The sequence below is a fragment of the Motacilla alba genome, chromosome 27, assembly GCF_015832195.1.
Source record: "Motacilla alba alba isolate MOTALB_02 chromosome 27, Motacilla_alba_V1.0_pri, whole genome shotgun sequence".
Taxonomy (NCBI): Eukaryota; Metazoa; Chordata; class Aves; order Passeriformes; family Motacillidae; genus Motacilla; species Motacilla alba.
Genome location: NC_052042.1, coordinates 1,925,624 through 1,952,672, shown reverse-complemented (window position 1 = coordinate 1,952,672; position 27,049 = coordinate 1,925,624). Strand labels below are relative to the sequence as shown.

General features: G+C 53.0%; 2 protein-coding genes across 4 annotated transcripts in view; one reads left to right on the top strand and one right to left on the bottom strand.

Annotated features, from left to right (window-relative positions):
• The window catches only part of WNT3 (Wnt family member 3), a 39,811-nt gene extending 31,563 nt beyond the window's left edge, over positions 1-8,248 (top strand). The window contains exons 3-4 of the mRNA XM_038162898.1: positions 2,124-2,389; positions 4,279-8,248. Coding sequence (XP_038018826.1) covers positions 2,124-2,389; positions 4,279-4,758 — 746 coding nt within the window. The 3' untranslated portion in view covers positions 4,759-8,248. The remainder of the gene's footprint in view (positions 1-2,123; positions 2,390-4,278) is intronic.
• A 187-nt stretch (positions 8,249-8,435) lies between these two features.
• NSF (N-ethylmaleimide sensitive factor, vesicle fusing ATPase) overlaps positions 8,436-27,049 on the bottom strand; it is a 75,856-nt gene continuing 57,242 nt past the window's right edge. For 2 of the 3 annotated variants that reach the window (XM_038162897.1, XM_038162895.1), the window contains exons 14-21: positions 26,318-26,474; positions 25,079-25,212; positions 23,593-23,659; positions 23,324-23,403; positions 15,204-15,338; positions 14,281-14,394; positions 10,436-10,491; positions 8,436-9,853 (exon numbers count right to left, since the gene is read on the bottom strand). In XM_038162897.1, coding sequence (XP_038018825.1) covers positions 9,835-9,853; positions 10,436-10,491; positions 14,281-14,394; positions 15,204-15,338; positions 23,324-23,403; positions 23,593-23,659; positions 25,079-25,212; positions 26,318-26,474 — 762 coding nt within the window. In that variant the 3' untranslated portion in view covers positions 8,436-9,834. Of the gene's footprint in view, positions 10,054-10,435; positions 10,492-14,280; positions 14,395-15,203; positions 15,339-23,323; positions 23,404-23,592; positions 23,660-25,078; positions 25,213-26,317; positions 26,475-27,049 lie in introns of all 3 variants that reach the window. The other variant, XM_038162896.1, reaches the window with a different exon arrangement.

The window sequence follows — 27,049 nt, the reverse complement described above, 5'->3', positions numbered from 1 at the left end:
GGGACACGGGGGACACGGGGGTACAGGGGACACGGGGGCCAAGGGGGACACAGCGACATGGGGGACACGGCGACATGGGGGACACGGGGGACACCGGGGACACGGGGGACACGGGGGATACAGGGGACACGGGGGACACGAGGAGCACGGGGGACACAGGGGATATAGGGGACACGGCGACATGGGGGACACGGGGGACATGGGGACACGGGGGTACAGGGGACACGGGGGCAAGGGGCAGCTGCGGGAGCCGTGTCCATGGCGGCCCCAGCGGGCACTGCCAGCCCAGCCCGGCCCGGCCCAGCCCGGCCCCGCAGTGCCCCCGCTCCCCGTGCCCATCCACACCTCCCGGGGACAGCGGAGCCGCATCGGTCCCGACAGGACTCGTGTCCTGCCCCTGTCCCCGGGCTGTCCCGGGCTGGGGCCAGCAGGGCTCGCAGGCTCCTCTGATGTGCTCTGGATCACGGGCCACCCAAAGAGCCTTTGTCAGGCTGAAACACCTCCCTGGCAGCAGGGAGCTTCCGCCGGTGCCCGCAGCCCCCAGGGGTGCCAGGATGAGCAGCTGGGCAAAGATCCCCCAGGAGAACCTTGCTGGTAGAGGCTGGATCCCTGCTGGCACGTCGGAGATGGGAAGGGCGAGGAGGGAAGGGTTTGAGCCGAAAGGAGATGAAAACCTCAGCGGGGTGCTGCCGGCACAGCCGGGACCGAGCAGCCCTGCTTGGAGATCCCATTTGGGAGTTCCCCAGGCAGGGCTGCACATTCCCACAGCTGGCACCCACCCACAGCCACCTCCCCTGAGAGCCTGCTCAAGCTGGCATCAGCTCAGCTTGGCAAACCTGGCTTTTGGGAGCCAGGCCCAGCTCTGCAGAGAGACTGAGGCTGGGGAGAGGGGCCTGCTGTCCCCAGGCGTGAGGGCAGGGAGGCAGGGGACAGCTGAGAGATGGCTCCTTCATGGCTCCTGCTCTGGAAGGAGGGCGCTGGCTCCAAGGGGATTTTCTCAGCAGAAATTTCTGATTCATCCCACATCTGCTGGTGACTGTGCCCATGATCTGATCACACCAGACCCACGAGGCAGTCAGAGCCCTCCAACCCAGGCACCACAGCCCCTGAGCTGCGGCCTCCAGCCCCTCCTGCACAGTGGCACAGGGTTGGATTGACTCCAACATCTGCTCTGGACTTAGAGACCTGAAGTCTCCATCCTCATAGACGGGCTGAAGCAGCTCGGTGTCACTGCCCAGGGAGCCAAAAGATCCCCAGGGAGAAAGTTGGTTCTGAGATACCGACTGTGCTTGGGAGAGCCTGGGTCACTGAGGCCAAGGTCAAACCCCTGTTCTCCCACAGTGTGTCCTGCATCATCCAAAACCTTTCCCCAGGCCAACGAGCTCCTCCATCTCTAACCCCTGGCACTGAGCCCTTCTCTGGGTTCCCAGGCCATAAATTACTCCAGTGGCTCTCTCCTGAGGCCCGCCAAGCTGCTACTGTTGCCTGGTTGACCCCTGAGCACCGATGTTGGATCAAATCCTGGACGCTGTGTTTGGGAAATGCTGCCCCAGAGCTGGAGTCACACCCTGCCCCACCTCCTGCTGCCCGAGGGCAACGCTGGCAGCTCCTGCTCCAGGGAACCTCCATTAACAAATTAACAAAATAACTCCTTGCTTTTCAGCGAGGTTGAGGGGCCGCTGGCGAGGTTGGGAAGGAGAACACTGTTGAATTTGCAGGGTCCCCAGGACAAAGGGAGAGAATGATGAATCTGACTCCATGTTCTTAGGTTAATTTATTATTTTATGATATTATATTTTATTAAAGAATGCTACACTAAAACTATACTAAAGAACAGAGAAAGGATACAGACAGAAGGTTTAGCAAGAATGATAATGAAAACTCATGACTGCTTCCAGAGTCCCAACACAGCGGGACTGTGATTGGTCATTAAGCTAAAACAAATTCACATTTTGGATAAACAATCTCCAACCACGATCCAAAGCAGCAAAACACAGGAGAAGCTGAGGCTTCTCAGCTTCCTAGGGGAAAACCTGGGGCGAGGGGATTTTTCCAGAAAGTGTGACAGTGACAGAAGGGCGGTGCCGCACCCAGCAGTGACCCCGGGCTCTGTGTCCCCGCAGCCACGCGCGAATCCGCCTTCGTGCACGCCATCGCCTCGGCCGGGGTGGCCTTCGCTGTCACCCGCTCCTGCGCCGAGGGCACCTCCACTATCTGTGGCTGTGACTCCCACCACAAGGGACCCCCGGGGGACGGCTGGAAGTGGGGGGGCTGCAGCGAGGACGCCGACTTCGGCGTGCTGGTGTCCCGGGAGTTCGCGGACGCGCGGGAGAACCGGCCGGACGCGCGCTCCGCCATGAACAGGCACAACAACGAGGCCGGCCGGACGGTGAGTGGCCGCTGGGGACAGGCTGAGGGGCCAGCGGGGACAGACTCGGTGGCCAGTCCTGCATGGACAGCTCAATGTGGCTCCTCCTGACGGAGTGGGACCACAGGAATTCCCAGGCAGTGGCTTTCTAGGATCATTTTCCAGGGCACGGCGTTTCCTCTCCCTCCAAACAGACGCGTGGGGTTAAGAGCTAAAATATTCCTTGACTCCAGTGCAAACAGAATTCCAGAATGGTTTGAGTTGATGGGACCTTAAAGTCCATCTTGTTCCACACCCCTGGCATGGGCAGGGACACCTTCCACTATCCCAGGGTGCTCCAAGCCCTGTCCAACCTGGCCTTGGGCACTTCCAGGGATCCAGGGGCAGCCTCAGCTGCTCTGGGCATCCTGAGCAGGTTCCAAGGCCTGGAACCACACATAGAAACCCAGCCCCAGGTGAGCACTGGATGAAGAGGATTTTCCTCCCAGTGCCTCCTTCCTGCATGTTCCTTGTTATAATATTATCCCACCCAGTGATTCCTTGGAGTAGGTGATGGTCACAGCCCCATCCAACTGGAATATCCCATTCCATTCCATTCCATTCCTGCAGTCAGCAGGTACCTGGGCCTCTGCCTGCCCTGGGTCATTTGCAAACCCAGTGGGGCCTTCCCAACAGTGCTTGAAGCTGACACTGATACGGGTTTTCCATAGCACAGCAGGTAGAGGTGGAAGGAGAGAAGCCTGACAGCTTCCAGTCCCAAAATCCCCCACCAAACTCCAGTAATTTTATTCAAAATCAGTGATTATTTTGTTCCACACAAAGGAGATTTTGGTGAAGAGTCCTGTCTGTAGGTTCCCAATTTCACACACTTTTTAGTACAAACTGTTGGACTTCGCAGAAATGAAGGGTATTAGCAAGCAGAGGACGGGGATCAGTCTCTATCCACAGGGAACATCTCCAGCCCTCAGCATCTCTGGGCTCTGACTGTCCACACACATAGGACAGGAAGGACCCCCACAAAAGGATCAAACACTGGGATTAGGTTAGATTGGATTGGATTGGATTGGATTGGATTGGATTGGATTGGATTGGGTTGGATTGAGTTGGGTTGAACGGGATGGGATGGGATGGGATGGGATGGGATGGGATGGGATGGGATGGGATGGGATGGGATGGGATGGGATGGGATGGGATGGATGATCAGAGCAGCTGCCCACCTCAGCTGTGCTTTTGGAGTGTGACATCTCTGGAGATCTTTAAAGCCCCCCAGCATCTCCAACCAGCCCGTGCTTGCAGAATCACAGAACCAGAGAATATCCTGGGCTGGAAGGGACCCGCAGGGATCATTGATCCAGCTCCTGCCCTGCCCAGACACCCCAACAATCCCACCCTGGGCATTCCTGGCAGCGCTGTCCAAACCCTCCTGGAGCTCTGGCAGCCTCAGGGCAGGACCATTCCCAGGAGAGCCTGGGCAGTGCCCAGCAGCCTCTGGGGGAAGAACCTTTCCCTGAGATCCAACCTAATCCTCCCCTGGCCCAGTTCCAGCTGTTGCCTTGGGTCCTGTCACTGGTCATGAGAGTGAAGAGATTGATGTCATCCACTGCTCCTCTTGAGGGTGCTGAGGACCTCCATGAGGTCCAACCTTAGTCTCCTCTCCTCCAGCTGAACAAACCAAGTGCCCTCACAAGGCCCCTCCAGACCCTTCCCCATCCTTGTGGCCTCCTTTGGATGCTCTCTAGCGGCTTAATGCCTTTTTTTATGTGTGGGGCCCAAAACTGCCCCCAAAACTCAAGGTGAGGCTTCCCAGACTGAGCTTAGAGCAGACATTTAAGCCCAGGTGGCACAGGCGGGTGGTGGAGAGCACACCCCGTGTTCCACCCGCTGCTGCTGACCGTGCTTCCCCCGGACAGACCATCCTGGACCACATGCACCTCAAGTGCAAGTGCCACGGGCTCTCGGGGAGCTGCGAGGTCAAGACCTGCTGGTGGGCCCAGCCCGATTTCCGGGCCATCGGGGACTACCTGAAGGATAAATACGACAGCGCCTCGGAGATGGTGGTGGAGAAGCACCGCGAGTCCCGGGGCTGGGTAGAAACTCTCAGGGCCAAGTACGCGCTTTTCAAGCCGCCCACGGAGCGGGACCTGGTCTACTACGAGAACTCGCCCAATTTCTGCGAGCCCAACCCCGAGACGGGCTCCTTTGGGACGAGGGACAGAACGTGCAACGTCACCTCCCACGGCATCGACGGCTGCGACCTCCTGTGCTGCGGGCGGGGCCACAACACCCGGACTGAGAAGCGCAAGGAGAAGTGTCACTGCATCTTCCACTGGTGCTGCTACGTGAGCTGCCAGGAGTGCACGCGGGTCTACGACGTCCACACCTGCAAGTAAGCACAGGTGGGTCTCCACTGGTGGAGGTTGCCCCAGAGCACGGCCGAGGGGTCTGTCAGCCCCCTGGCCAGCCCCACACGTGGCCTCACACCGCAGAGGATGGCACAAAACTCCTGGTGGCCCCGGCAGTACACACCCAGGGCAAGGAGAAGGCTCTGGGCACCTCACCCAGGCGAGGTGTGACTGCTGGTCCCTCGGGCAGGACGGGCTGCCTGGGGAGGGCAGGGATGGGACAAGGAGGGCAGGGACAGGGAGAGCAGCAATACGACAAGATGCCCTGGAGAGCAGGGACAGGACAGGGAGGGCAGGGACAGGACAGGCAGCAGAGACCAGGGACAGCTGGGTCCCAGCGAGGCACAGCCCCGCGAGGCAGAGCTGCTGCCACAGCAGCCCCCGAGCTCCCAGCTCTGTCCTGTCCACAGGTCCAGCCCCTGCAGGCACCAACGCAGGGGCTCAGGTGGAAATGGATTGTTCACAGGGAAAGCTCCCCCAGCTGCTGCTGTCCTGGTCTCAGCAGATGCAGTGAGGAGAGGAAGGAGCCCCCATCCCAGCCCAGCTCCCTTCTTCCTTCTCTGGGGTGATGCTGGAGAACTGAACCTGTCAGAGCACACGAACAGAGCCCACGGGTGGTCCCTCCTTCCCCCTCCCCTCTGCCCTCTCTGTTCCCCCTGCCCCACATCTCCCATGGAGCGCTTCAGGAAGGCAGAGCCCAGAGCTGACCCTCTAGCACCTGGCCCAGCACAGGAGCAGGGCACAGGGCACTGCTGCCACCTCCTACAGGGGACAGCATCGTCCCAGCCACCTCCTCACCGTGCAGCTGCCCAGGAGAGGATTTTAAGGATCAGGGCAGTACCTATTGACTAAGCATTCCCTAACATGACTTTACATCCCAGAGGGAGCTCAGGGATCTCTCTGGGGACAGGTTACCTGCCCGGTGAGCTGCTGCAGCAGCTGTGAACATGAGAGACTGCAGGGAGAGAGGAAATCTCTGTCCCAGCCTCCTTGTCAGCCGTTTATGGTCCCTCAGCACAATGCCAGGGGATTTACCGAGCTGTCAGCAATCATGCAGGAAACTCCTGTGCCACGAGCAGGGATCTGGGCCCCCCCACATCCCACAGCCCATCCCATACAGCAGAAGCAGGGTTTGTCCCCCCTGGTCCCCAGGCCATCCCCTGTCCCTGAGCACATCCCCTCTCCCTGGGTTCACCTTCTCCAGGAGGACTGGCCCGTGAAATTAAAAAGCAAACACCCCCTGTGTCCTGGTGGGCTCCAGGACCAAGGGCCACGCTCAAACACAGCTCAGGCAGAGAACTCCAGGGAGTGGTGGCCACTGGGCTGGGGCTGCTCCACTCCCTCCTCTCCTGGGAAGGAGCAGCCCCTGGAGCTGCACAGAGCAATAACGGGGAGAGAGCCCTGGCAGGGAGCAGGGGGCCCTCAGGCAGAGCAGGACCCCAGGTCCCTCCCACGCAGAGCTCCAGACCCCCTCCAGAGGAGCCTTTGCTCCCAAAAATTCAAATCCCAGAGAGCTCCAAAAGCCTCCCCGAGCCGAGCCACGCCGTCCTCTGATATGCATCTATTTAAAGTATATATTAAATCCCATGTCTGGAAAGACTCCCAGTACCCGACTTTAAACAAAATCCCTTCTTTGTTTGTTTGTTTTTTTAATCAAGAAAAGGTATTTAATATTAAATAGAACATTTATTGCCTTGTAATTATTTTACTGTAGCCAGGTATTCTAGCACTGAATGGAAGATCTTTTTCCATCAATCTGCTGTATCCAAAGTTTTGTATAAAGTTGTAGAGGTCGATTTTTTTTTATTTTATATTCAGAAAATTTCTCTTTTTATAAGCATTATTTATTATACAATGTATATACTTGAGTTAACTAAGATTATATATTATATAAATATATATATTTGGAGAAAAATATATTTCAACTTCCATTTTTTGTGGTATATCATTAAAGAAAAGGTAAAAATTCAAAAAGATGCACTTGCCAGCTTGTGTGGTTTGGCTCTGAGGGTCCTGCTGAACAGCTACAGAGCAGTGGGTCATGACCCAGCTGCTCATGGACAGGGACAGCCACGGAATCATGGAATCCCAGAGTGGTTTGGCTTGGGAGGGACCTTAAGGGTCACACAGTTCCAACTCCCTGGCATGGGCAGGGGTATCTGTTAAAAGAATCAATACAATGATGGCAAAAAGAAGAGATTTTACAGCTGAATGCTGAGATGTTGATTCAGGGAGTGCCAGGGCACAGTGTGCACCACTGAGATTCTCCACAGAGTCATGGAACCCTTGGGGCTGGAAAAGCCCTTCAGGATCATGGAATCCAACCATTCCCAGCACTGACCCCTGTCCCCAAGTGCCACACCCACGCAATCCCTCCAGGGATGGGGACTCCAGCCCTGCCCAGGGCAGCTGTGCCAGGGCTGGACAACTTTCCATGAATAAATCTCCCCGATATCCCATCTAAACCTCCCCTGGCACAGCCTGAGTCACTCCCTCTCCTCCTGTCCCTGTTTGCTGGGAGCAGAGCCCGACCCTCCCTCGCTGTCCCTCCTGGCAGGGATTTGTGCAGAGCCAGAAGATCAAATCAGGCAATGAATCCAGCCAGGCTCCAGAGTTTGCACTCTCCCCACATGTCACAGGCTGTCATTGAATCACCTTCCAACACTTTGGACAGACCAAGGTCCACATTTTCTCACCTAAAAACCTATTCTCCTGCCCATGAATAATTCTGTGGGTGTTTCTGCAGCATCCCCCTTGCATCAGCAATGCTTTTAAGTGCACACAATTTTGCACTGCATTGGCCTCAAATGTACCTGTCTGAAGTGCAAAATAAATACAGAATCACCCATATTCTTGCCCTGATCCCCAAATTACTCACAAAGCCATCCCATGGATCCACCTGCATGGCCAGGGTCTCTCTGCTGGTGCCACCACCCCTGACATGTCCTACCTCACCAGAGCACCTGGCCCCTGGAGGGTTCTGGACTTCACAGCTCTGGGGGTGAAGCTCTCCCTGTCTGCCCACCTGCCCCAAACCTCCCTCCACCCCACACTGTGCCCCAAAACCCATCCCAGCACCTTCAAATCTGCCTCCGGTCAACAACTCCATTTCACGGCCACATTTCTGGAAAGTTCAAGATTAAACAGGGTAAGGAAGGGGGTGAAGAATCTGGCCCTTACGTTGAAAGCAATATTGTATATTTATTATACATTTAAAGCCTCTCTGCCAGGAGGAGCCATGGAGAACACACAGGTGCTGGGAAGGTGCTGCCCTTCCCTTGTGCCACCTGCAGGGAACATCTCAGATGGAGATCTTGGAACAGAGGTTGGAGTGGGTCAGCTGTCACACCCAGCAGCCCAGCCTGGTTTTCCAGCCCTCCCCAGGGGTGGGATACTTTCCATGAATAACAGAAATTAATAAGTTCCATGGATACCCCCACCCCACCCAGACACACACAGGGCCTCCTCAGCCCTGCAGAGCCCAGAATGGGCTGGACCAGAGTCCTCTCACTAACTTGTGTCACAGTAAGAGGGGCCAGGCTCAGGCTGGGCTAAATTCCATCCATCCACACTCAGGCACACTCTGAGCACCCCTCTGGCAGCAGCAGCCCAGCAGCAGCTCTGCTCCTCACTCACACCAGCAGCAAACACAGATGGCACCCAGGTCATCACAAGGAGTTGTGCTTTTTATTGAATCCATTGAATGTGCAATTAAACCAGATATTTATTCATCAATATAGTTCCGGACACAGACACGATAAGGTTCACATCATTTACTCTGAAATATAAGTTACTGTGTGCTGCTGTCACTCGGACTGGCAGAGGGAAGGGAGGAACAAATAAATTCACAAGATCCTACACAAAATGAGAGGGAACCAGCACTGGGACTCACAACAGCATCACAACACAACAGCACTGCCAGAGGAGCAGAGTGGAGTGCCTGAAACACTCCAACTGCTGTGAGCACACTGAGGACTGCAGTACCTCCACCTGGGCCTGGAAGGACGTGGGGACCCTCCTTCCCTGGGAACACCCCTCTGCATACCACTGCTAGCCCTTACAGTGGGTCTGGTCGAGTTTAGGAAGCTACACTGACTAGCATCTGCTAAATGGCTTTGATTTCATGCCCCACCACACTGAGGTATGTTCCAGGAACCTTCTGGAAGGAGTGGAACCCAGGGGAGCAGCCTCAGCGTCTCCCTGAGGCCACAGGAGCACGGGAAGGAGCGTGGAGCAAGGTTTGATACATTCCTTTATTTCAGTGCAAAAACATGGCCACACACATCTCCTGCGCCTGCAGAGCTTGGCCTCCTCTGTCTCTAAGGAGGAATTTCAACCTTTGGTAACATGGCAGGAAAAAGGGACAAAATGAGGCTGGAGGATACCAAAGCTGCCAACTACAGGAACTCAGGAAGAGCTGGAGGCTGGAACCAGCATTGCTGAAACTGTTGTTGAATTAACAACAAGGTCTGATGCCTTAAATACTGGATTTGGAAATTTCCTCTACTCTGATCAACACTTCCCTGCCCTCTTCCAGTCCCCAGTGCCACCAGCAGTGTCCCATCAGGCCCCAAAATACCTGGATATAAATAAAGGGGGTGCAGCATCCAGGCACTCCTGGAGCTGGACTCCTGTGGGCTCTGTCTGTGGGGTGACACCACAAAAAGCCTTCACCTGGCCAGGATCAGACAGAGCAGTGCTTCAGCATCCCTCCACCAGACTGGCAGGTTTATTGGAAGCCAGGATCTCTTTCCTACTGCAGGAATGCTGGACACAAGTGAGGGTCAGCCCCAAAGCTCACAGGACATTGCCCCTGCTCACCCCAAAACGCACGGAGACAGAAGCACAGTGCTCCAGGAGACACTTCCACGTGACATCAGAATATGAAAGACAAAGAATAAAGGTACTGTATTGCACTACACATGCAGGTTCCACATGGGGCTCTGGGGATCAGGGGAGCGTTTCACTTTGTCCAGTGTGTTGAGCACAGAAGAGTAAAGATCCCAGTGTTTGTTCTCCAGGTTGGTCACTTTTCCAGCTGTTGATCTTGCACTTGGTCCACCTTCAGTCTAGGGTAGGGACTCTTGCAAAAGAAGCCAAATCCATCAGGAAAGCATCATGCACATGTATAAAGCATCAAGCACACACTGGAACCCACTCACATGTAGCCAGGATAGATAGTGGTGTGAGTTTCCCCAGCACAGGTACTGCCCTACATGTATTAGAAAGTCATTCTCTAGGAGATGCCACTGTCCCACTGGGCTCAACTACTCCCTGTGGCACCTATGGGGAAAGAGTAGGACATCCTTCTCTCAGACAGCAGACACGAGACACCAACATTTCAGATTTTAGATAAACAGCTGGACTTTAACTCAAACTTTGATTTACTTAAATTAAATAAAGGTGAATTTTAGCCCAATATCTCATAGACACTTTAAAAGTTAAGGGTAAATTCAGAAAAGCACAGAATTCAGGCATGCAGGTTCCCAAACCTTCAGGACCTCCCCCCTCCCAAATTGCTCTAAGAACTGATCTGGTACAGCTCTGACAATACAGAGGGGCCAACAATGACAGCAGATCCACCCCACTGCAGGCTCCCCTCAGAGCAGCTCATTTCTGAGCAGAAAAGAGAATTTATGCACTGCTGTAAAATAAAAGTACTTACGTTCCTTCTTCTCTCAGAAGAGCCAAGAACTTCTTCACCCGATACTCAGGATCCATCTAAACTCCAAAGCAAACAGATCCCCATTAGTGCCAGGCAGCCCTTCAAGCAGCCAGAAAGGAAAGCACAGAACCATGGAACGTCCTGAGCTGGACAGGACCCACAAGGATCGTGGAGTTCAACCCCTGGCCCTGCACAGACACCCCAGCAATCCCACCCTGGGCAGCGTGAGAGCTCCTGGAGCTCTGGCAGCCTTGGGGCTGGGACCATTCCGGGGAAGCCTGGGCAGTGCCAGCACCCTCTGGGGGAAGAGCCTTTCCCTGAGATCCAGCCTGACCCTCCCTGGCACAGCTCCAGCCCTGCCCTGGGTCCTGTCACTGGTCACGGGGAGCAGAACTGGGGCCACAAAAGCTGCTGGAGCTGTTTGCTTTGCCTGAGCAGGGACCAGCCTGGCTGTGCAGGAGTTCTGGAGCTGCACCCTGAGAAAAGGTGAGTGGCACAAGCTGTGTGTGTCACAGGGCAGGAGATGGGAGCACACACAGGCTCCTCACACCCACACCCTGCTGCCTATTCCAGCCAGGCCCACTCCACGTCTGCTTCCATCCACCCCTTCCCAGGACTGGGGCAGCAAATCAAACAGGAGGAGAGGGACTCAGGATGTTCTGAGGGCTCCTTTTCCCCCAGAGGTGCAGCAGCACCAGGGCAGGGCAGGGGCAGCACAAACCAGAGCCAGCACAAGGCTCCAGAAGGGGCAGCAGCAGTGAGTGCTGGGCATCCATCACCCAGGAACAGCCCCCAGGGAGCAGCCCTGCCTCCCCCAGGACAGGGACAACACGGATGGGGGGTCCCATCCCCCAAATAAAGCAGGCAATATTCCATAGTGAACTTTCAAAGTTCCCATGGAAGTTAAGATAATCTAAGCTGCTTGTCTTTAATGGCAGTTTCCTTTATGCTGATCAAGCTTTATTTATGCTGAACAGAAGTTACCAAATCAGGAAACCCTGGAGGTGCCAGAGGGGGCTTTTGGGAACACTGCCTGACTCATCCAGGCTCAGGAGGAGACCTTGGCTTTGGGAGTGCTGCCAGCAAGGTCCAAGAGCAACAACAGAGGCAGGGAGAGGAAGCAAGAGGAACCAGCCCCCAGGCATGGAGAGAGCAGCCAGCAGCAGCCAGGGCAGGCTGAAGCCAGTGTGGGACCCAAGAGCACTGGAGGTGGCCCTGTCCTGCAGCCAAGGCCACTGCAAACACTTGTGGATTCACATGGCAAACCCTGAGTGTACCCAGGGATCAGAGGCACAGAATCATTCCAGGATACTCAGTGTACACAAATGTACTTTAAAGAAAGCCAAGAACACCAGTAACAGTTTGGGGGAAATTAGGCTGCCAGAAATTGAGGAGTTACACAGCTCATAAACAAGGTGACACCTCACCCAGGGCACCAGAGCAGCTCAGGTATCCCAAGAAAGGATTTTGATATTGAGGGTCTGGTTCACTGTGACTTTAGTGTGAAACACACTGGAAGTTATTTGACCAGCTCAGGAATCCCTGCAGAGAGCTGAGGGTGGGGTCACTGCTTTAACAAAGCAAAAACCACCACTAGATTCAGAGGAAGACACTATGTGCACATTCTTTACAAAGAATTCAGTCACCTGGCATCTAATCAGCTGAGTTCTGAGAAATTTCTTCTATCACTTGGAATTCTTAAGCGATTTCAGACTGAAATCTCCTTCTGAAAAGCTGTGGTGCAGCTCAGTGAAAACAAGATGCAGTGCTGGATTTCTTACCTAGTGCCACTGTGCTTTCCTGTCAGGGCCTGGCAGGTCCCAGCTCTCTGTGGGTTCCAGTGCTCAGATCCCAGCTCTGTTCCCTGGGAGCCTGCACTGCTCTCCTGTATTTATAGCAGTTCAGCAGATGGAGTCATGGAAACACCTCAGACCTTTTGGAACAGAGCTGGTTCATATTTAGCTGCCATATGCTGCTACCTCTGCTGTTACACAACCACCTGAAGCCAGAGCCAGAGCAGGAACCACCCCGCTGCCAACCCTCCATGGGCAGCAAAGGGACACCCCCAGTGGCTCTAGGGACAGTGGCAGCACTTCATGTGTGATGTTCAGTGTGTGGGAAAGGGCACAGTCCCAGCTCTGCCTGTCTCCTCCCAGCCTGGCTGGTCCTGCACTCACCTACAACAACAACTGTCTGCTGGAAAAATTAACACCCAAGAGCAGCTGGCCTGCACAGCCTCAGCAGAGTGAGGACTCTGTGTCACTGGTCACAGGATCATGGACCATCCTCAGGGGGAAGGGAGCCACAGGGATCATCCAGTGCAGCTCCTGCCCTGCACAGACCCCCCCAACAATCCCACCCTGGGCATCCCTGGCAGCGCTGTCCAAACCCTCCTGGAGCTCTGGCAGCCTCGGGGCCAGGACCATTCCCTGGGGAGCCTGGGCAGTGCCAGCACCTCTGGGGGAAGAACCTTTCCCTGATATCCAACCTAAATCCCCCTGGCCCAGCCCCAGCCACTCCCTGGCTCCTGTCCCTGTCCCAGAGCAGAGACTGGAGCTGCCCCTCAGGAGGAGCTGCAGCCCCACTCCAGGCTCTGCCCTCAGTCCCCTCTGCTCCAGCTGAACAAGTGCCCTCAGCTGCTCCTCCTATGGCTTCACCTCCACACCCTTCACCATCCTCAGCTCCCTCCTTTTGTCAGTCCCTAATTCCCTTCGATCCCTATGACACTGTGGTGCCCAGAACTGTCCCCAGGAACAGGCACAGGGCCAGGCTGGGGACAGGGCTGGGTCAGCACTGCCACCTCAGAACTGCCCATGGTTTACAGAACCTCCACCTTCAGCACTTCAGGAGAAAGCAGCACAAGAGCACGTCCTGTGTCAGAAGAAGGGAGCCATTGTCCGGGCTCAGGGAGCACAGCAGAGCCCAGCAGCCCCTGAAGGCCAGCACCCCTTAAATACATTTAATACATGTGAGCAATGACTTACTGACTTGCCTCTAGGTATGGAATTAAAAGCCAAGGAAGAAGAGGAAAAAGTAATCCAGATAAATGACTTTATTCCCCGAGGTGACATGCAGTCAGAGCATATCCTCAGCGCTGAGCAAGTTTTAACAGAATTGTGAGCAGTGCACAGAGGGGTGCACGGCTCGTCTGCTCTGAGCTACAAGTCTCTTCACTTCTGCCCTGCCTCTGCGAGGGAGATCTGAGAACAGCTCGCTCAGCTGCACTAAATCCATTTGATGGGAGCACAGGGGGGGCTGGGGGAGCACTGGGATGTCAGGGGAGGATTAGGGCTGCACCCTCAGCCCGTGTCAGCATGAGCTTGCTGGCTGGCTCCAGGCATGGGTGCTGCTGCGGGGGAGGGCTCAGAGCTGCATAGTTCTACCCTCTGCAATTATTTTCTTTAAAGTGCTGAAAGTGGTAAATAAAGAGAAGAGCAGCTGAACAGCCTGACAGATTTATCTTCTTCAGGGAAAGAGCACATACACCTGCACAGGCACCTTCTTCTTTAAAAAAAAAACCAAAAAACCTGAGGTGATTGCTATCTGCAATCTTAACATGCTGGGTGGAGAAAAGAAATTCCATGAAAGGTGAGTTAATCCAACCCCTCCCATAGCCAGATGCTCTGAAGTGCAGCTCTGAACAGCCCATGGGCACGAGGGGGGATTTAAAGACCTCTGTGGACCAAGATGTGGTGATTTCTTTGTTCTGACCATTTCCCCTCACTGCAACTCTTTTCCCAATTAAACCAATGCAAAGGCTCCCACCAACACCGGGGCTCTGCAGAGAAGGGAACCTCCAGGAGTGCTCTAGGAGTCCAGTCCTTCCTCCCCAGAACCATTCCTACCTGTAAGGACATTTCTATCAGCATCAGCAGCTTCTTGATCCCGATCCACACCGGCTTCCCTTTGACGTTCTGAGCAATCGTGCTGCGCTCCTTGTCTTTGAAGTTACCCAGGAGCTGGGGGGAAATCATTTCAAAAAATCAACAACAGGAGACTGAGAGTTGTTGGAATAATGGGACCTGCCTTGAGAGAAAGGGAACGGGAAATAGAAGCTTTTACTAGCTGAGAGGGAAAATTTGTTGCAATGTATCCTAGACAAGGCAAAACACAAAAAAATTTCTTTAATTCCCTCATGGTTTTTTTTCCATAATATCCCTTATCCAACAGTTAGTGCTGTGCTTTTATGCTGCACTGCAGGTCTTCTCCAGATCAGGGTCTACAAGAAAACAATGGTTCAAGCCACAGGGAGTTTCCAGACCTGCTGCAGGAGTGTCTGTGTCTCTCAGACTTCGGTGACACCACCACTGGGACAAGTTTGCCAGTGGCACCAAAGATTTGCCTATTCAGTTTATTTTAACAGCCTTCAGTACTCACTGCAACTCCCACTAGGGCACAGAATAAGGGGGCACTGAAGGCAGGAATTTATAAAGAACTTATAATTCCTCAGCACCAAATACCTTCAGTTGATGCTGTTCCAATTCACCAGAGCACCCTCTGGGCACATTCAGTCTAAGTGTCCCAATTATACTCATTACCCACTTCCCTGCCCTTGGAATGTTTCAACCCAGACCACAAACCTCTCCTTAGACCTACTGTTGTCTAATTTTGCCTTGATTTAATTCATGACAAAGCAAATTGAAAAGCCTCGGAACTGCTTTGTTATGACATGATGACAAGCGGGATGGTGTTACCAGACACAGCTACTGCAAAATCCCTCATTTCCAGCAAGTTTGGAGTCTTTTGTCATCCTTGAACTCTTCCTCACCTCTAAAGCCTCCATGAGCTGCTCCCCTGTGGCAATGTTGGGCACGTGGATGGTGGTGCTGAAGGCATTCAGCATCTCCATCTCCTGCAGGACGTCCTTGCGGCTCGTGGTGCCGATGATCAGGAGCTTGCGGCCCTGTCCAGGCAAGGGAGCCACAGTCAGGAAAGAAAAACTGGAGAGAACCAGCCTGGGGAAGGTTCAGCTCACTACAAATGATAAATGGCCATTTAAAAAACCCACTTCAAACAAAATTAATGGGATTAAATCTGTCAGTAATTGAAGTCGCCAGCAGCAGCCACAGGAGACCGGGATCAGCTCTCGGAGCAATGCCACCAACAGGGTCCAAGAATTATGGTGCACAAAGCCCCACCACACTCACAGCTCCTTCTGAACCCATCATCATAAATAGCTGGATCCTCATTAAATTTAAAAGCCTGAGCAAACTCCCACTCCCAAAAGCTGAATTACAAATGACTTCTCAGGGGAACAGCCTGTCTTTAGGAATCTGTGGGTACAGTGAATTCCCTGCTCCTGCACAGGCAGTTCCAGTGGATTTCCAGCTCAGGCTTTGGAGCAGAGGCTGCTGTGAGTCCCTGAGTTCCCCCTGCAGCTGTCCAGGACAGTCCCACTCTGGCAGGCTCCAATTCCCAGAGCAACCCCGAGGCAGCCCGGGGAGTAACAGGGTTCATGAATAACAGAGCAAGCTGTGGAAAACATCAGCTGCAAACGCAAATCCACTGCTGTTTGGTCACCTTGCAGAGCCCTTTCCACTGCTATTCGAGTTTCCCCGCGCAGGGTTTGGACACTGATCAATACTGGCTGATAGCAGGAGCTGCTGGGATTGTCAGGCAGGAGCGTCAGTCCCTTTTCTGTCCCAGTACACAGGGATCCCATGGGCTGGGAGGGGCCTGGCTGGCCAAGGACCCCCCTCTTTTGCTGTCCAAGAACTTTGGCTGAGGCTCCAGGAGTGAAGGGAATGTCCAGTGCCCACCTAGAGGGTGCTGCCCTTAGGCACTGGGCTGCCCTGGGCACTGCCCAGGCTCCCCAAACAGCTTCACTGCTACACAGCTGAGCCACCAGGGCACAGAGGAAGCCAAGGACAGACTCCTGACCAGGACTGAGACCTCCAAAACACAGAATAACCCCTCCTGCAAGTGCTGGAACACCCAGACCCATCTGCTTCACAAGTGATTCTCCTAAAAGCTTGTTTATTACTGTATGGAACTCTCAAAATCCTGAACAGCTTGGGCAAGGGGCTGTGTTAATAACAGTTTCCCATGAACTATGAGCATTTAAGAGGGAAAAAACTGCTCAGCTGCACCCAGGCAGTGTCTGTTCCCCAAATATAGCTCCCAGCAAGTGTACAGTGCCTGGCACACTGATCAGGCATCAATCAAGGGATACCTACCTCAGAGAGGCTGCCTGAGGGATGCTGCCCTCATACATTAATGAAGTCTGTGCCTGATTACAATAAAAATGGAATTTAGCTTGGAGTTTCATCAGGAAAGGACACAGGCGGCACAGGAATGCCACAGTGAGGGGAGCTTTACCTGCTGGCACTTCAGGTGTCCATGACTGATGTCACTCTCAGCCTTTCCTTGCCAGCTGCTGGAGCCCAGATGACACATTCCTCCTCCCAGGAACGCTGCCCATGGTGGCCAACCTGGGCAGTGCCACCCTGAGTCAGCTAGACCCAAAGCCAGCAGGGCAGTGGCAGATGGCTCTAAAGAAAGGGCTCTAGAGCCCTGTGACACTGAGGGAACCACTGGCACTGCTCCCTGTGGGAATTCTGTGGGAACACCAGCTCAATCTCACTCTGTCTGTGACCACTGGGAAAGATGTAGAACAGCAAAAGAGCAAAACATTCTGCCATGTGAATCCAGGAGCTCCTTCCTGTTCCAAATACAACTTCAAACCCATCATTTCTGAGCTGGGGGTGTCCACCTGGAGAAGGGAAGGGCCTGGGGACACCTTAGAGCCCCTTCCAGTGCCTAAAGGGGCTCCAGAAGAGCTGGGGAGGGACTTGGGACAAGGGGGAATGGATTCCCACTGCCACAGGGCAGGGGTGGATGGGATACTGGGAAGGAATTGTTCCCTGGGAGGGTGGGCAGGCCCTGGCACAGGGTGCCCAGAGCAGCTGGGGCTGCCCCTGGATCCCTGGCAGTGCCCAAGGCCAGGCTGGACAGGGCTTGGAGCAGCCTGGGACAGTGGAAGGTGTCCCTGCCATGGCAGGGGATGGAACTGGATGGGCTTTAAGGTCCCTTCCAACCCAAACCATTCCATGTTTCTGTGATTCTGTTTAGTTGGAGAAGTCAGAGAAAGGTCAGAAATAGCCAATAACTCCCTTAAATAGATCCTTGGAAAAAACAGAGAGGTTTATAAAATCCTAGGTGGTGTAGAGGGGATGAGGGAGAGACTGCTGCTCATGATTACAGAAACCAGGGAGCACAAGAAGGAATTCTCAAACATCAGATAAACTGAACTAAAGGGTGTTTGCTCTCACCAACAGCTCAGCTGGACTCAGGCACCCACAGTGCTAAGAATGGAAAGTTTAACAAGGTTGAAAAGCACCAGGATGAGTTCCCAGAGGGCAGATCCATCAGCAATTTTTAGATATCTCTGTTAAAATCTATTCCCAGGTCCCTGAACCACTGACGTGGTTGGGAGCTCCTCAGAACAGATGGCTACTCCTCAAAAGTGCTTCAAATTTTTAACAGCTCCACCCAAAAGATCCTGATTTTTCCCTGCTCTCCTCAGTAGAAGTCATGCCTTCAACTCCCCGCCTTTAAAGCTGACCCCTGGAAAGCAGCCACAGTGACCTGACAGGGCAGGAGTCCCTCGAGCTCCTCCAACTTTCAGGCAATCCAAGAAACAAGTGAGAAGCCCCAGGGCAGCACTGTTTGCCCCAGGAATTATGGAGGCAGCAGGAAAAGCCATCAAACTGAAAAAGCTGCCCTCAGCCAGCTCCTCCACACTGATTTCCTGGGATTTGTTGCTGTTCCAGGATCCCAGGATGGCTCAGGCTGCAAGGGGCCATGGTGCTGCTCCCTGCTCCTGCAGGGCCAGCCCAGAGCACACAGCACAGGGCTCATGTACTGATGATGCAGTCCCGTTTTCAGAAATAATCCCTTTTTTCATCCTGAATTCCTACAGCAGCCACGGTGAAGGCAATGTGCCACCCGTTCAGCCCACAGAAAATCAGCATTCCAGCCAAACTTCCAAAAACCAGGCACAACATGTGAGCAAATGACCAAGGAAGGAGGAACAGCTCCAGATGATTTGGTGTCAGATGCACAACCAGGGCAGCTCCAGCCCAGCTCTTCCATCACCAGAGAGCACACACAGGCACAGCCTCAGACCTGCATTCATCCTGTCCATTTCTAGGCAAAGTGCCCCAGTTTGGAGCCCAAGGTCCCTCTGTGCTGACAGGGGGACAGAACAGGGGTGTGTGTCCTGCCTTTCTGCCTCCCAGAGGAGGGATGAGCCCAGAGCTGACCCCTCTGCTGCAGGGGTTTTACCTGCCTGAAGCATGTTCCCATGCACACAACTGGGGGACTTGAAGAAGCTCTTGAACCAACTAAATATTCCAGGATGGATTTCTCTACCACAGCAGCCATTCCCAGCAGGCAGCGCATCCCTGCCCAGGGGGAACCAGAGCATGACACAGTCACAGCTGTGAGCAGCTGCAGCCTCAGCTCATCAGTAGAGTCCCCACCTACAGAATTCAGCAAATCCAGCCAGCCCCAGGCCAGGGGAGCCCGAGCTCTGCTGGAACCAGGCCCCGGTGACAATGAAGTGCCTCTGTCACCCACCAGCTGCTCAGGACCCTTGTACACCTTTATCCTTGTGTTTGGGGTCTTGGGAATTCCTCACATGCAAAGGGGGAAACACAATTCCCCAGGTTTGTGCACAGAAAAGTTAACATCACTGTGACTGGAATTGCTTCCAATTCACACCAAGTGCCATGGGATCAGGAATGCATCTGGGATTACATCAAACAAGGAGATTATTCCCCTACAACTTTCAAAGCCTCCAGTGTCCCAGTAAGAAACTGGGGAGCAGGGGAAGGGCAGCTCCAGAGGAGGGTCTCCCTTCAAGAAGAAAGGTTGGGGGCTCTGGGAGTGATGGAAAGACATCCCCAGGCATGAATCTGACTTTGAAAGTGGGGCTGGGGGCTCAGGGGGCAGTGGAAGGGCAGCCCCAGGAGTGGTGTCCCCTGGAGGGAAGGGGCTGGGGGCTCTGGGAGTGATGGAAGGGCAGCCCCGGGAGCGGGTGTCCCCTGGAGGGAAGGGGCTGGGGGCTCTGGGAGTGATGGAAGGGCAGCCCCAGGAGTGGGGTCCCCTGGAAGGAAGGGGCTGGGGGCTCTGGGAGCAATAGAAAGGGCAGCCCCAGGAGCGGGTGTCCCCTGGAGGGCACCTTGCCCAGGCAGACATTCCCTGAGCCTGCCCAGCCCGCTCTGGCTCGCTGGGGCTGCTGAGGGTCCCTCCCTCCCTCCCTCCCAGGCCGATTGTTGGGAAGCAGCAGGGAGGCACATGTGAACCTCGGTGGGGCTGGGGAGAGCCTCCAGGCCCCGTGTGACTCTGCATGTAGATGAAGCAGCCCCGGCTTTGGGAGCTGCTGCTGCTCAGTTCTCAGGGAAGGCTTTTTCTCCTGCTTGGCTCCCTGCTGAGCCAGCCCTTTTCAGCCTTTCCATCCCCCAGTCCCTGCTCCTGCACAACACAGGCAAACTTGATTGAATTAAAGACCCAGGAGAACATGGTTTATTTTCTTCTCTTCAAGGCATTTCAGAAAAGATTTTTAATTGGTTTAAAAAAAGATGCTGAACAAAATGCAATGGTTTTCAGTCCTCTTGAAGCAGCAGTAACAGATAGCACTATTTCACACTGCTGAGTGGAACCACAAGCAGGAGCTGTGACTGGCAATTTAAAGCAAGCTCCGAGAGGTTTCTAGTTTATTTAAAGTCTAAAGTGTTTACCCTCAAAAGAAAACCAGAACCTTCAAGTGTTTGCCCTTCCCACACCACGTTCCAATAATCCAGCCTGGGAGGAAGAGTGGAGCCTGGGAGGCAGCTTCAATTCAACAGAGACACGCACCTCGATGCATAATTAATAACATTTCATCCCAGAAATGCTTCTCTTCCACACAGAGCCTGCAGTGATTGCAGGGAGCTGCTTGCACATCAAGAATATCCCTGCAAGTGACATGACACCCCAGGGAATTCATAATCTGGGCCACAGCAGTGGGAGCAGCCATGGCGACAGGACAAGGGGGAACGGCTTCCCCCTGCCAGAGGGCAGGGATAGATGGATGTTGGAAGGAAATTCTTCCCTGTCAGGGTGGGGAGGCCTGGAATGGAACTGCCAAAGAAGCCCTGGATCCCTGGTAGTGCAGGGGGTGGAATGAGATGGGCTGTAAGTGCCCTCCCAACCTAAAGATTCTTTGAAATCAGCTCAGTATTTCAGGTGCCCCCCACGAGTGAAACACTGAAGCAAAGGCTAGCAGGTATTGTCACCCCAGCATGCTGCCAAGAATTGCTCTCAGCACAGGGATGTCCCAGGAAATCCCATTTTTACAAGGAACTATGCTAAACCATGCTCCCAGTCCCACCGAAATCCGAGGTGCTTTGACCCCATGCAGGTCAGTGCCACTGATGAGCCTGCACTGCATCTCAAATGCCAGCAACCCCCTGAGATCAGCCATTCCCTCCAAAGAAACTGCTCCTCAAGGCAACTTGTAATCTCAGAGAGCACTTGGAAGGTGTTGATTAACCCTGAGGATTATTTCCATCACGGGTTCCTTACTTGAGTTCAAAACTCCCAAAGAGTCTTTGTGTCCAAATCTAACCTTTTTAACAGTAAACTGTCACAGCAGAAAAGGCTTTTCCTGCACAGCTCTGTTTCTTACACACAGCTTTGGGTTTTTAAATGCCCAGGATCCCCACATGCATGGCTATCCCAGGGAACTCACTACAAACACACCAGGAGGACCCCTGTCCCCAAAGCTGCCAGAGTAGAGCACTCCAAAGGGCCCAGCTCACCCCATGTCCTGATTCCCACAAAGCCAACACTGGACACTTAAAAAAAGAAAAAAAAACCCTACCTGATCAATCAACCAGTGACATTTCCTGAGCAAACTCACTCTCTACCCTCCAACAATTTACAGCTTAAGTCACCATAATATTGGCTGTCAAGGCAGAGTCTCCCAGCCCCCAGGGCATTTCAAACCCTGCTGAGCACAAATCTCTGCAACAAGTGCAAACTTGGCAAATATCTGTGAGCTGCAGCCTGTGTCCTGTTCTTGGGAGCCCCAGGTGCCACCCAAAGGGCAGGAAAAGCCATCAAACTGAAGAAGCTGCCCTCAGCCAGCTCCTCCGCACCGATTTCCTGGGATTTGTTGCTGTTCCAGGATCCCAGGATGGCTCAGGCTGCAAGGGGCCATGGTGCTGCTCCCTGCTCCTGCAGGGCCAGCCCAGAGCACACAGCACAGGGCTCATGTACTGATGATGCAGTCCCGTTTTCAGAAATAATCCCTTTTTTCATCCTGAATTCCTACAGCAGCCACGGTGAAGGCAATGTGCCACCCGTTCAGCCCACAGAAAATCAGCATTCCAGCCAAACTTCCAAAAACCAGGCACAACATGTGAGCAAATGACCAAGGAAGGAGGAACAGCTCCAGATGATTTGGTGTCAGATGCACAACCAGGGCAGCTCCAGCCCAGCTCTTCCATCACCAGAGAGCACACACAGGCACAGCCTCAGACCTGCATTCATCCTGTCCATTTCTAGGCAAAGTGCCCCAGTTTGGAGCCCAAGGTCCCTCTGTGCTGACAGGGGGACAGAACAGGGGTGTGTGTCCTGCCCTTCTGCCTCCCAGAGGAGGGATGAGCCCAGAGCTGACCCCTCTGCTGCAGGGGTTTTACCTGCCTGAAGGATGTTCCCATGCAGCCCAACAGCAGCACACATTCAGGATGCAATGGGCAAATGGACAATTTAATACTTTAAGTTCCTTTGAAAGCTGAACCAAACCAAGTTCTGTTTTCCCTGCTGATTTCTGGGAACAGCCATGTCCTGGCACTGTGGAACAGCCTGCAGCAGGGCAGGGATTACAGGAGATGAGGGGACCAGGAATGGCTGTGCTGCTGCACACAGGCAGCTGCTCTGCTCCAAGCATGAGATAAAACTCGGATGCTGTTGTGTTACAGACTTCACATGGCCTAGAAAGCTCGCTGGGAAAATCTTTGTTCTCTCAGGCTGACAGTCACACGGGGAACTCAGGGCCTGTGGCATTACAATTTAGTTCAAAGTCCTGGATTTGAAAGGTCTTTTCACCAAACTCTCTAATGAAAACAACACTCACACACAGGCTCCTGTGCCAGGATATTAAACATGACAAAAAACTGACTTCACCCAGACTGAGCTTCTCTGCTACATCCTGACATCAACTTTCAAGGTGCTCCTGTTAGGATGTTATTTATTCATGCAGATCTCTGACACGCAGAGCAGAGAGGCAGTGAAGGACAGGAAAATGGCAAACAAGAAAGGAGGCTCAGCCTGCCTGTCTCACCCAGCACGAGCTGCAGAACCCTCAGCACTTGTGATGTTCTTAAATCTCATCGAGCCACAAAGTGCAAACAGACAGGATCAGCACGAGAGACAAGATCTTAAGCTTCCCTCAGTCATTGTAATTAACACCTGATCATTTCAAGTTAAGAACAAATTAAACCCCTGACAACCACAATCACAGATTACACAGAAATTGATCTATAAATAGGGAGGGAGCACGTGGCTGAGCCAGGGGTGGATCTGGCCTGAACAGCTCCTCAGAGGGCAGGCAGCTGGTACAATTCAGCTTTACATGGTGAAGGTTAAACTGGTTTCCTTAGCCAGTATTTTTAGGACTAGCTGCAGAAGATACAGCCCCCAGTAATTAGATATTTCAAGCTGAATCCCTTGTGGTTATCCTAGAAATGTCCAAGTGGATGAAGAGCAGCAGGCTGGGATTAACGTGGCTGACTCAGACAAAGCACGAGCACCACTGGCAGCTCTCAGGCAGCCCCAGAGCTCCCACTGTCCATTCCTGCAGGAACAGGGACAGCTCCCTCTGTCCCACCCCTGCCTTACCTGAGGGGGGGCTTTCTTCAGCAGCACCAGAAGGGCTTGCAAGACCAGGTTGGAGAACCGAGGTCCAATTGGGACATAATCTGAAAGGAAAAACTCATTTTAATGTCCATGGAGCAGATGTACATTTAAGCCACTTCACTGTATCAAAACCAGTTCAATGCCCCTGAAGGAAATGGTTCCAGATAATTTCCAGTTTGCAATGTTTCAACATTGCAAATACATCAATATTTCTGCAGCAGGAAACACAGCTCTGCCTCCTCCTGACTCACCTAAAAGTCGCTCAATGTCATCCACAACAACACAGCTGAGCTGGGACTTGTAGGCATCATCAAAGATCTGAAAAACAGTGAAATATCTCAGCGTTAAACCTCAGCCACAGGACTGTGACAGCCACAGCTGGGCCTGCTGATGTGAGCTCAGCTGAACACAGCAGCACTGAGAGGAATAATCTGAGAATGAAACAGGTGGGTAATGAGAGATCAGGCTCCCTGCAGGCAATAAAACACTGCCATCTCCACAAATTTAGTTTATTTATTCATTTACCTCCCACCCTTGGCAACAAGCAGCTGCCCTGAGGTTCACTGGAAGCCAGAGAGAAACCAGCATCATTCCTCTGTTTCTGGAGCTGGGGAAACACTGATAATGTCACACACACACAGAGAACCTCCCCAGCTGTAACACAGCTGTGAAGCTTTTCTCCTCAGGCTGGATATTGGGCACTGTCCAGAACAGCAGCCTGCAGGGAGAAGGGACTGACTCAGGGCTGGATCTCAGCCCCAGTCACCCTTCCTGGAGCAGCACAGTGTCCTGCACAGCTCTGGCTGTGAGCAGGTGGCAGCACTAAGGAAAGCAGTGGTGCTGCAGCCCTGCCTCCAGCAGGGCTGATTCCCATGAATCCAAAGGCTTTTGGAATCCAAGTCACAAACTGGACCTCCACTGCTTCTCCTAAGAACCTTCCTTCCCTTCCCACAAACTCTACAGCCCTGCAGCAGTCTGATCAGAGTAACATTCAGCTCACATGCTCCACTCAGTACCAATCATCTGAAGAGTCAGTGCTGGGCTGCTCCAGGAAATTAAAACGTTCAACTCATTCACATTCCCTGGCTGCCCAGGCTGTTTAACTGAAGACCCCACCTCAGAACGGGTCCCAGTCCCACTCAGGCAGGATCTGCTCTCCCCAGGTGCAGCCCTAAGCCCTTCCTGGCTCCCCCTCCACAGGCAGAGCTCCAGACCTGCTCATCCCAGACCTGTTCTGTTTGCCAGGATCACACAGCAGCACAGAAACCTGAGACACTCAGTGCCAGTGCCACAAAAACACTGTGACAGGAGTCTGGTGACAGGACAGGGGGAATGGCTTCAAACTGCCAGAGGGCAGGGGTGGATGGGATCTTGGGATGGAATTGTTCCCTGGGAGGGTGGGCAGGCCCTGGCACAGGGTGCTCAGAGCAGCTGGGGGTGCCCCTGGATCCCTGGCAGTGCCCCAGGCCAGGCTGGACAGGGCCTGGAGCACCCTGGGGCAGTGGAAGGTGTCCCTGCCATGGCAGGGGTGGCACTGGATGGTGTTTTAAGGTCCCTTCCAACCCAAACCATTCTACAATTCTGTGATACATTCAACCTTATAAATAAATAAATATATGCAGGATTTCCAGACCTAGAGAGAGCAGAAAACACCATCTCAAAGGTAATTCACCTTTCCTTGCAGGAGAGACCCCAGAACTGGGCTGAAACCAGGCACAGGGGACAACACACACGTACCTTCTTCATGGCCTGGCACTTGGCTGTTTCAGAAAACCCAATCATCTTATCAGGAGAACAGATCTTGATAAAGGGGAAGTTGGATTCTTCTGCTATTTTTGCTGCTAAAGCAGTCTTCCCACTGTGGGGGGGGCCTGAAGCAAAGGACAAACAAGGAATAAACAAGGGAGAAAACAGCTCTGACAATGCTCAGTGTGAATGATACCAAGGGTATGTTTAGAATTCCATCCAGAGGCATCTGCAGTGTGAAATGAATGTTTTTCCTGCTTGCAGAAGGAACACATTAACTCCTGCTGCAACCCAATCCTCCACATGAAGGCAATTAATGGAACTACTTGAGCATATGCAGAATGATTTGCCATGACACAAAAGAGGGCATTACACTTTCTGTAGGAGCAGCCGTGGCACCAAAATGTGAGTTTGTGTTTAGGATAAATTTCTTGAGCTTATGTCCTGTCTCAGTACAATCTCTGCTGGCACCTTGGCAAACAAGCCAGCAGCAGGCACACCAGGGCAACACCGGCAAAGACAATTTGTTATTTGCCTGAATTCACACCAGGATAATTCAGAGACCAAAGACACACCTGAATCCATGCAGCCAGCATGAATCAGTTTGGAGGGACAGAAGAAATTGCTGGGCACTAACACAAGGAATTACTCAGGGTTAACTCTAAACTACAGACCACAAGCAACAGTGGTAACGCATTTTTTTGGACTTTGGGAAAGGAAAAAGGGGAGAGAGAAATAACAAATTCTACTCCAATATAACAAATTCTCCTCCAAAACTTGTAACACAGATACTGGAATCAGTTTCCAATATCTGAAAACGCTCCTTAGGCAGCAACAGTCTGGATAGAGGGAATCCACCTTTAACTGACAGAGACACCCAAATGTGGCTGCTTGAACTCAGCTAACTGCACTGATGAGCTCTCCATTGACTTAAAAGAGAATTTAGACAACTGACTCAGCTAGAGACATCTCAGCTGTAAACCAGCCAAATTCAGGCTCTTCACTGGGTACATTTTGGTTCTTTAGTGGGTACATTGCCTTCTCCCTTGTTCCAAGCACAGGATCCCTTTGGCTGAGCAGACACTTTTAATATCCAAAGCAGTTTCACCCAAGCAAACTGAAAGAACCAGTTTCATTTCTCCCCCAAGGTGTTTCCTGCGGGTGCAGGATGTCAGAGGTGAGCAGGAGCAGCCTCCAGAAGGGATTCCCAGGTGTTTCCCTCAGCTGTACCTTCCAGCAGGACGCTGACCAGGGGAGTGCGGTCGCTGTTCTTGGTCTGCTGCACCAGCAGCTCCCCATCATCCAACACCCTGGTCACTGGGTCCCCCCACTTAATGATGCCATTCATGATGTAGCTGGCATAGTCCTCCTGGTTGGTTCCAAATGCCTGTAGAAGAGAGGGAACACTTCTTTTACCCAAGAATTTTTCATCCCATCAGAGAAACCATGAAACAATTAAACAAAAATGACCAGGAGCAAAGCTCTGGAAGATGCTGAAGTGAGACAGTCACAGCCCCTGGTGACTCACAGCATTCCAGCCCAGAGGGCTGAACACAGGTGGAGACCAGGCATGTTCAGAATCATCTTTTCATACACCCTCACAAGCAGTTCTAGCCAGTGCAGGTTACCAGTGGGTTCTGACTCCACACTGTTTGGAGACAATTCTCAGAAATGAGGCTTAAACCTCCTCCTACAGCCCAGGGTAAAGCTGTCACCCAGGAACTGAAGTGGCCTAAAAGGGAAAGCTGCGGCAAGGAGAAGAAAGCCCCAGCTGTTCTTTATGTGTTCCAGCTCTCTTTATGACTCTCTGGGCAGCAACAGGCACACAGAGAGCTCAGAGCTCCCCACCTTCACAACACAGGACACGCCGATATCACCCTGATTTTCTAAGACTTTGCTAAGCCTTCTGATATTTGCATTCTTGTAACAAACTTTCTCACACACAGTTCCGTAAACAATTTA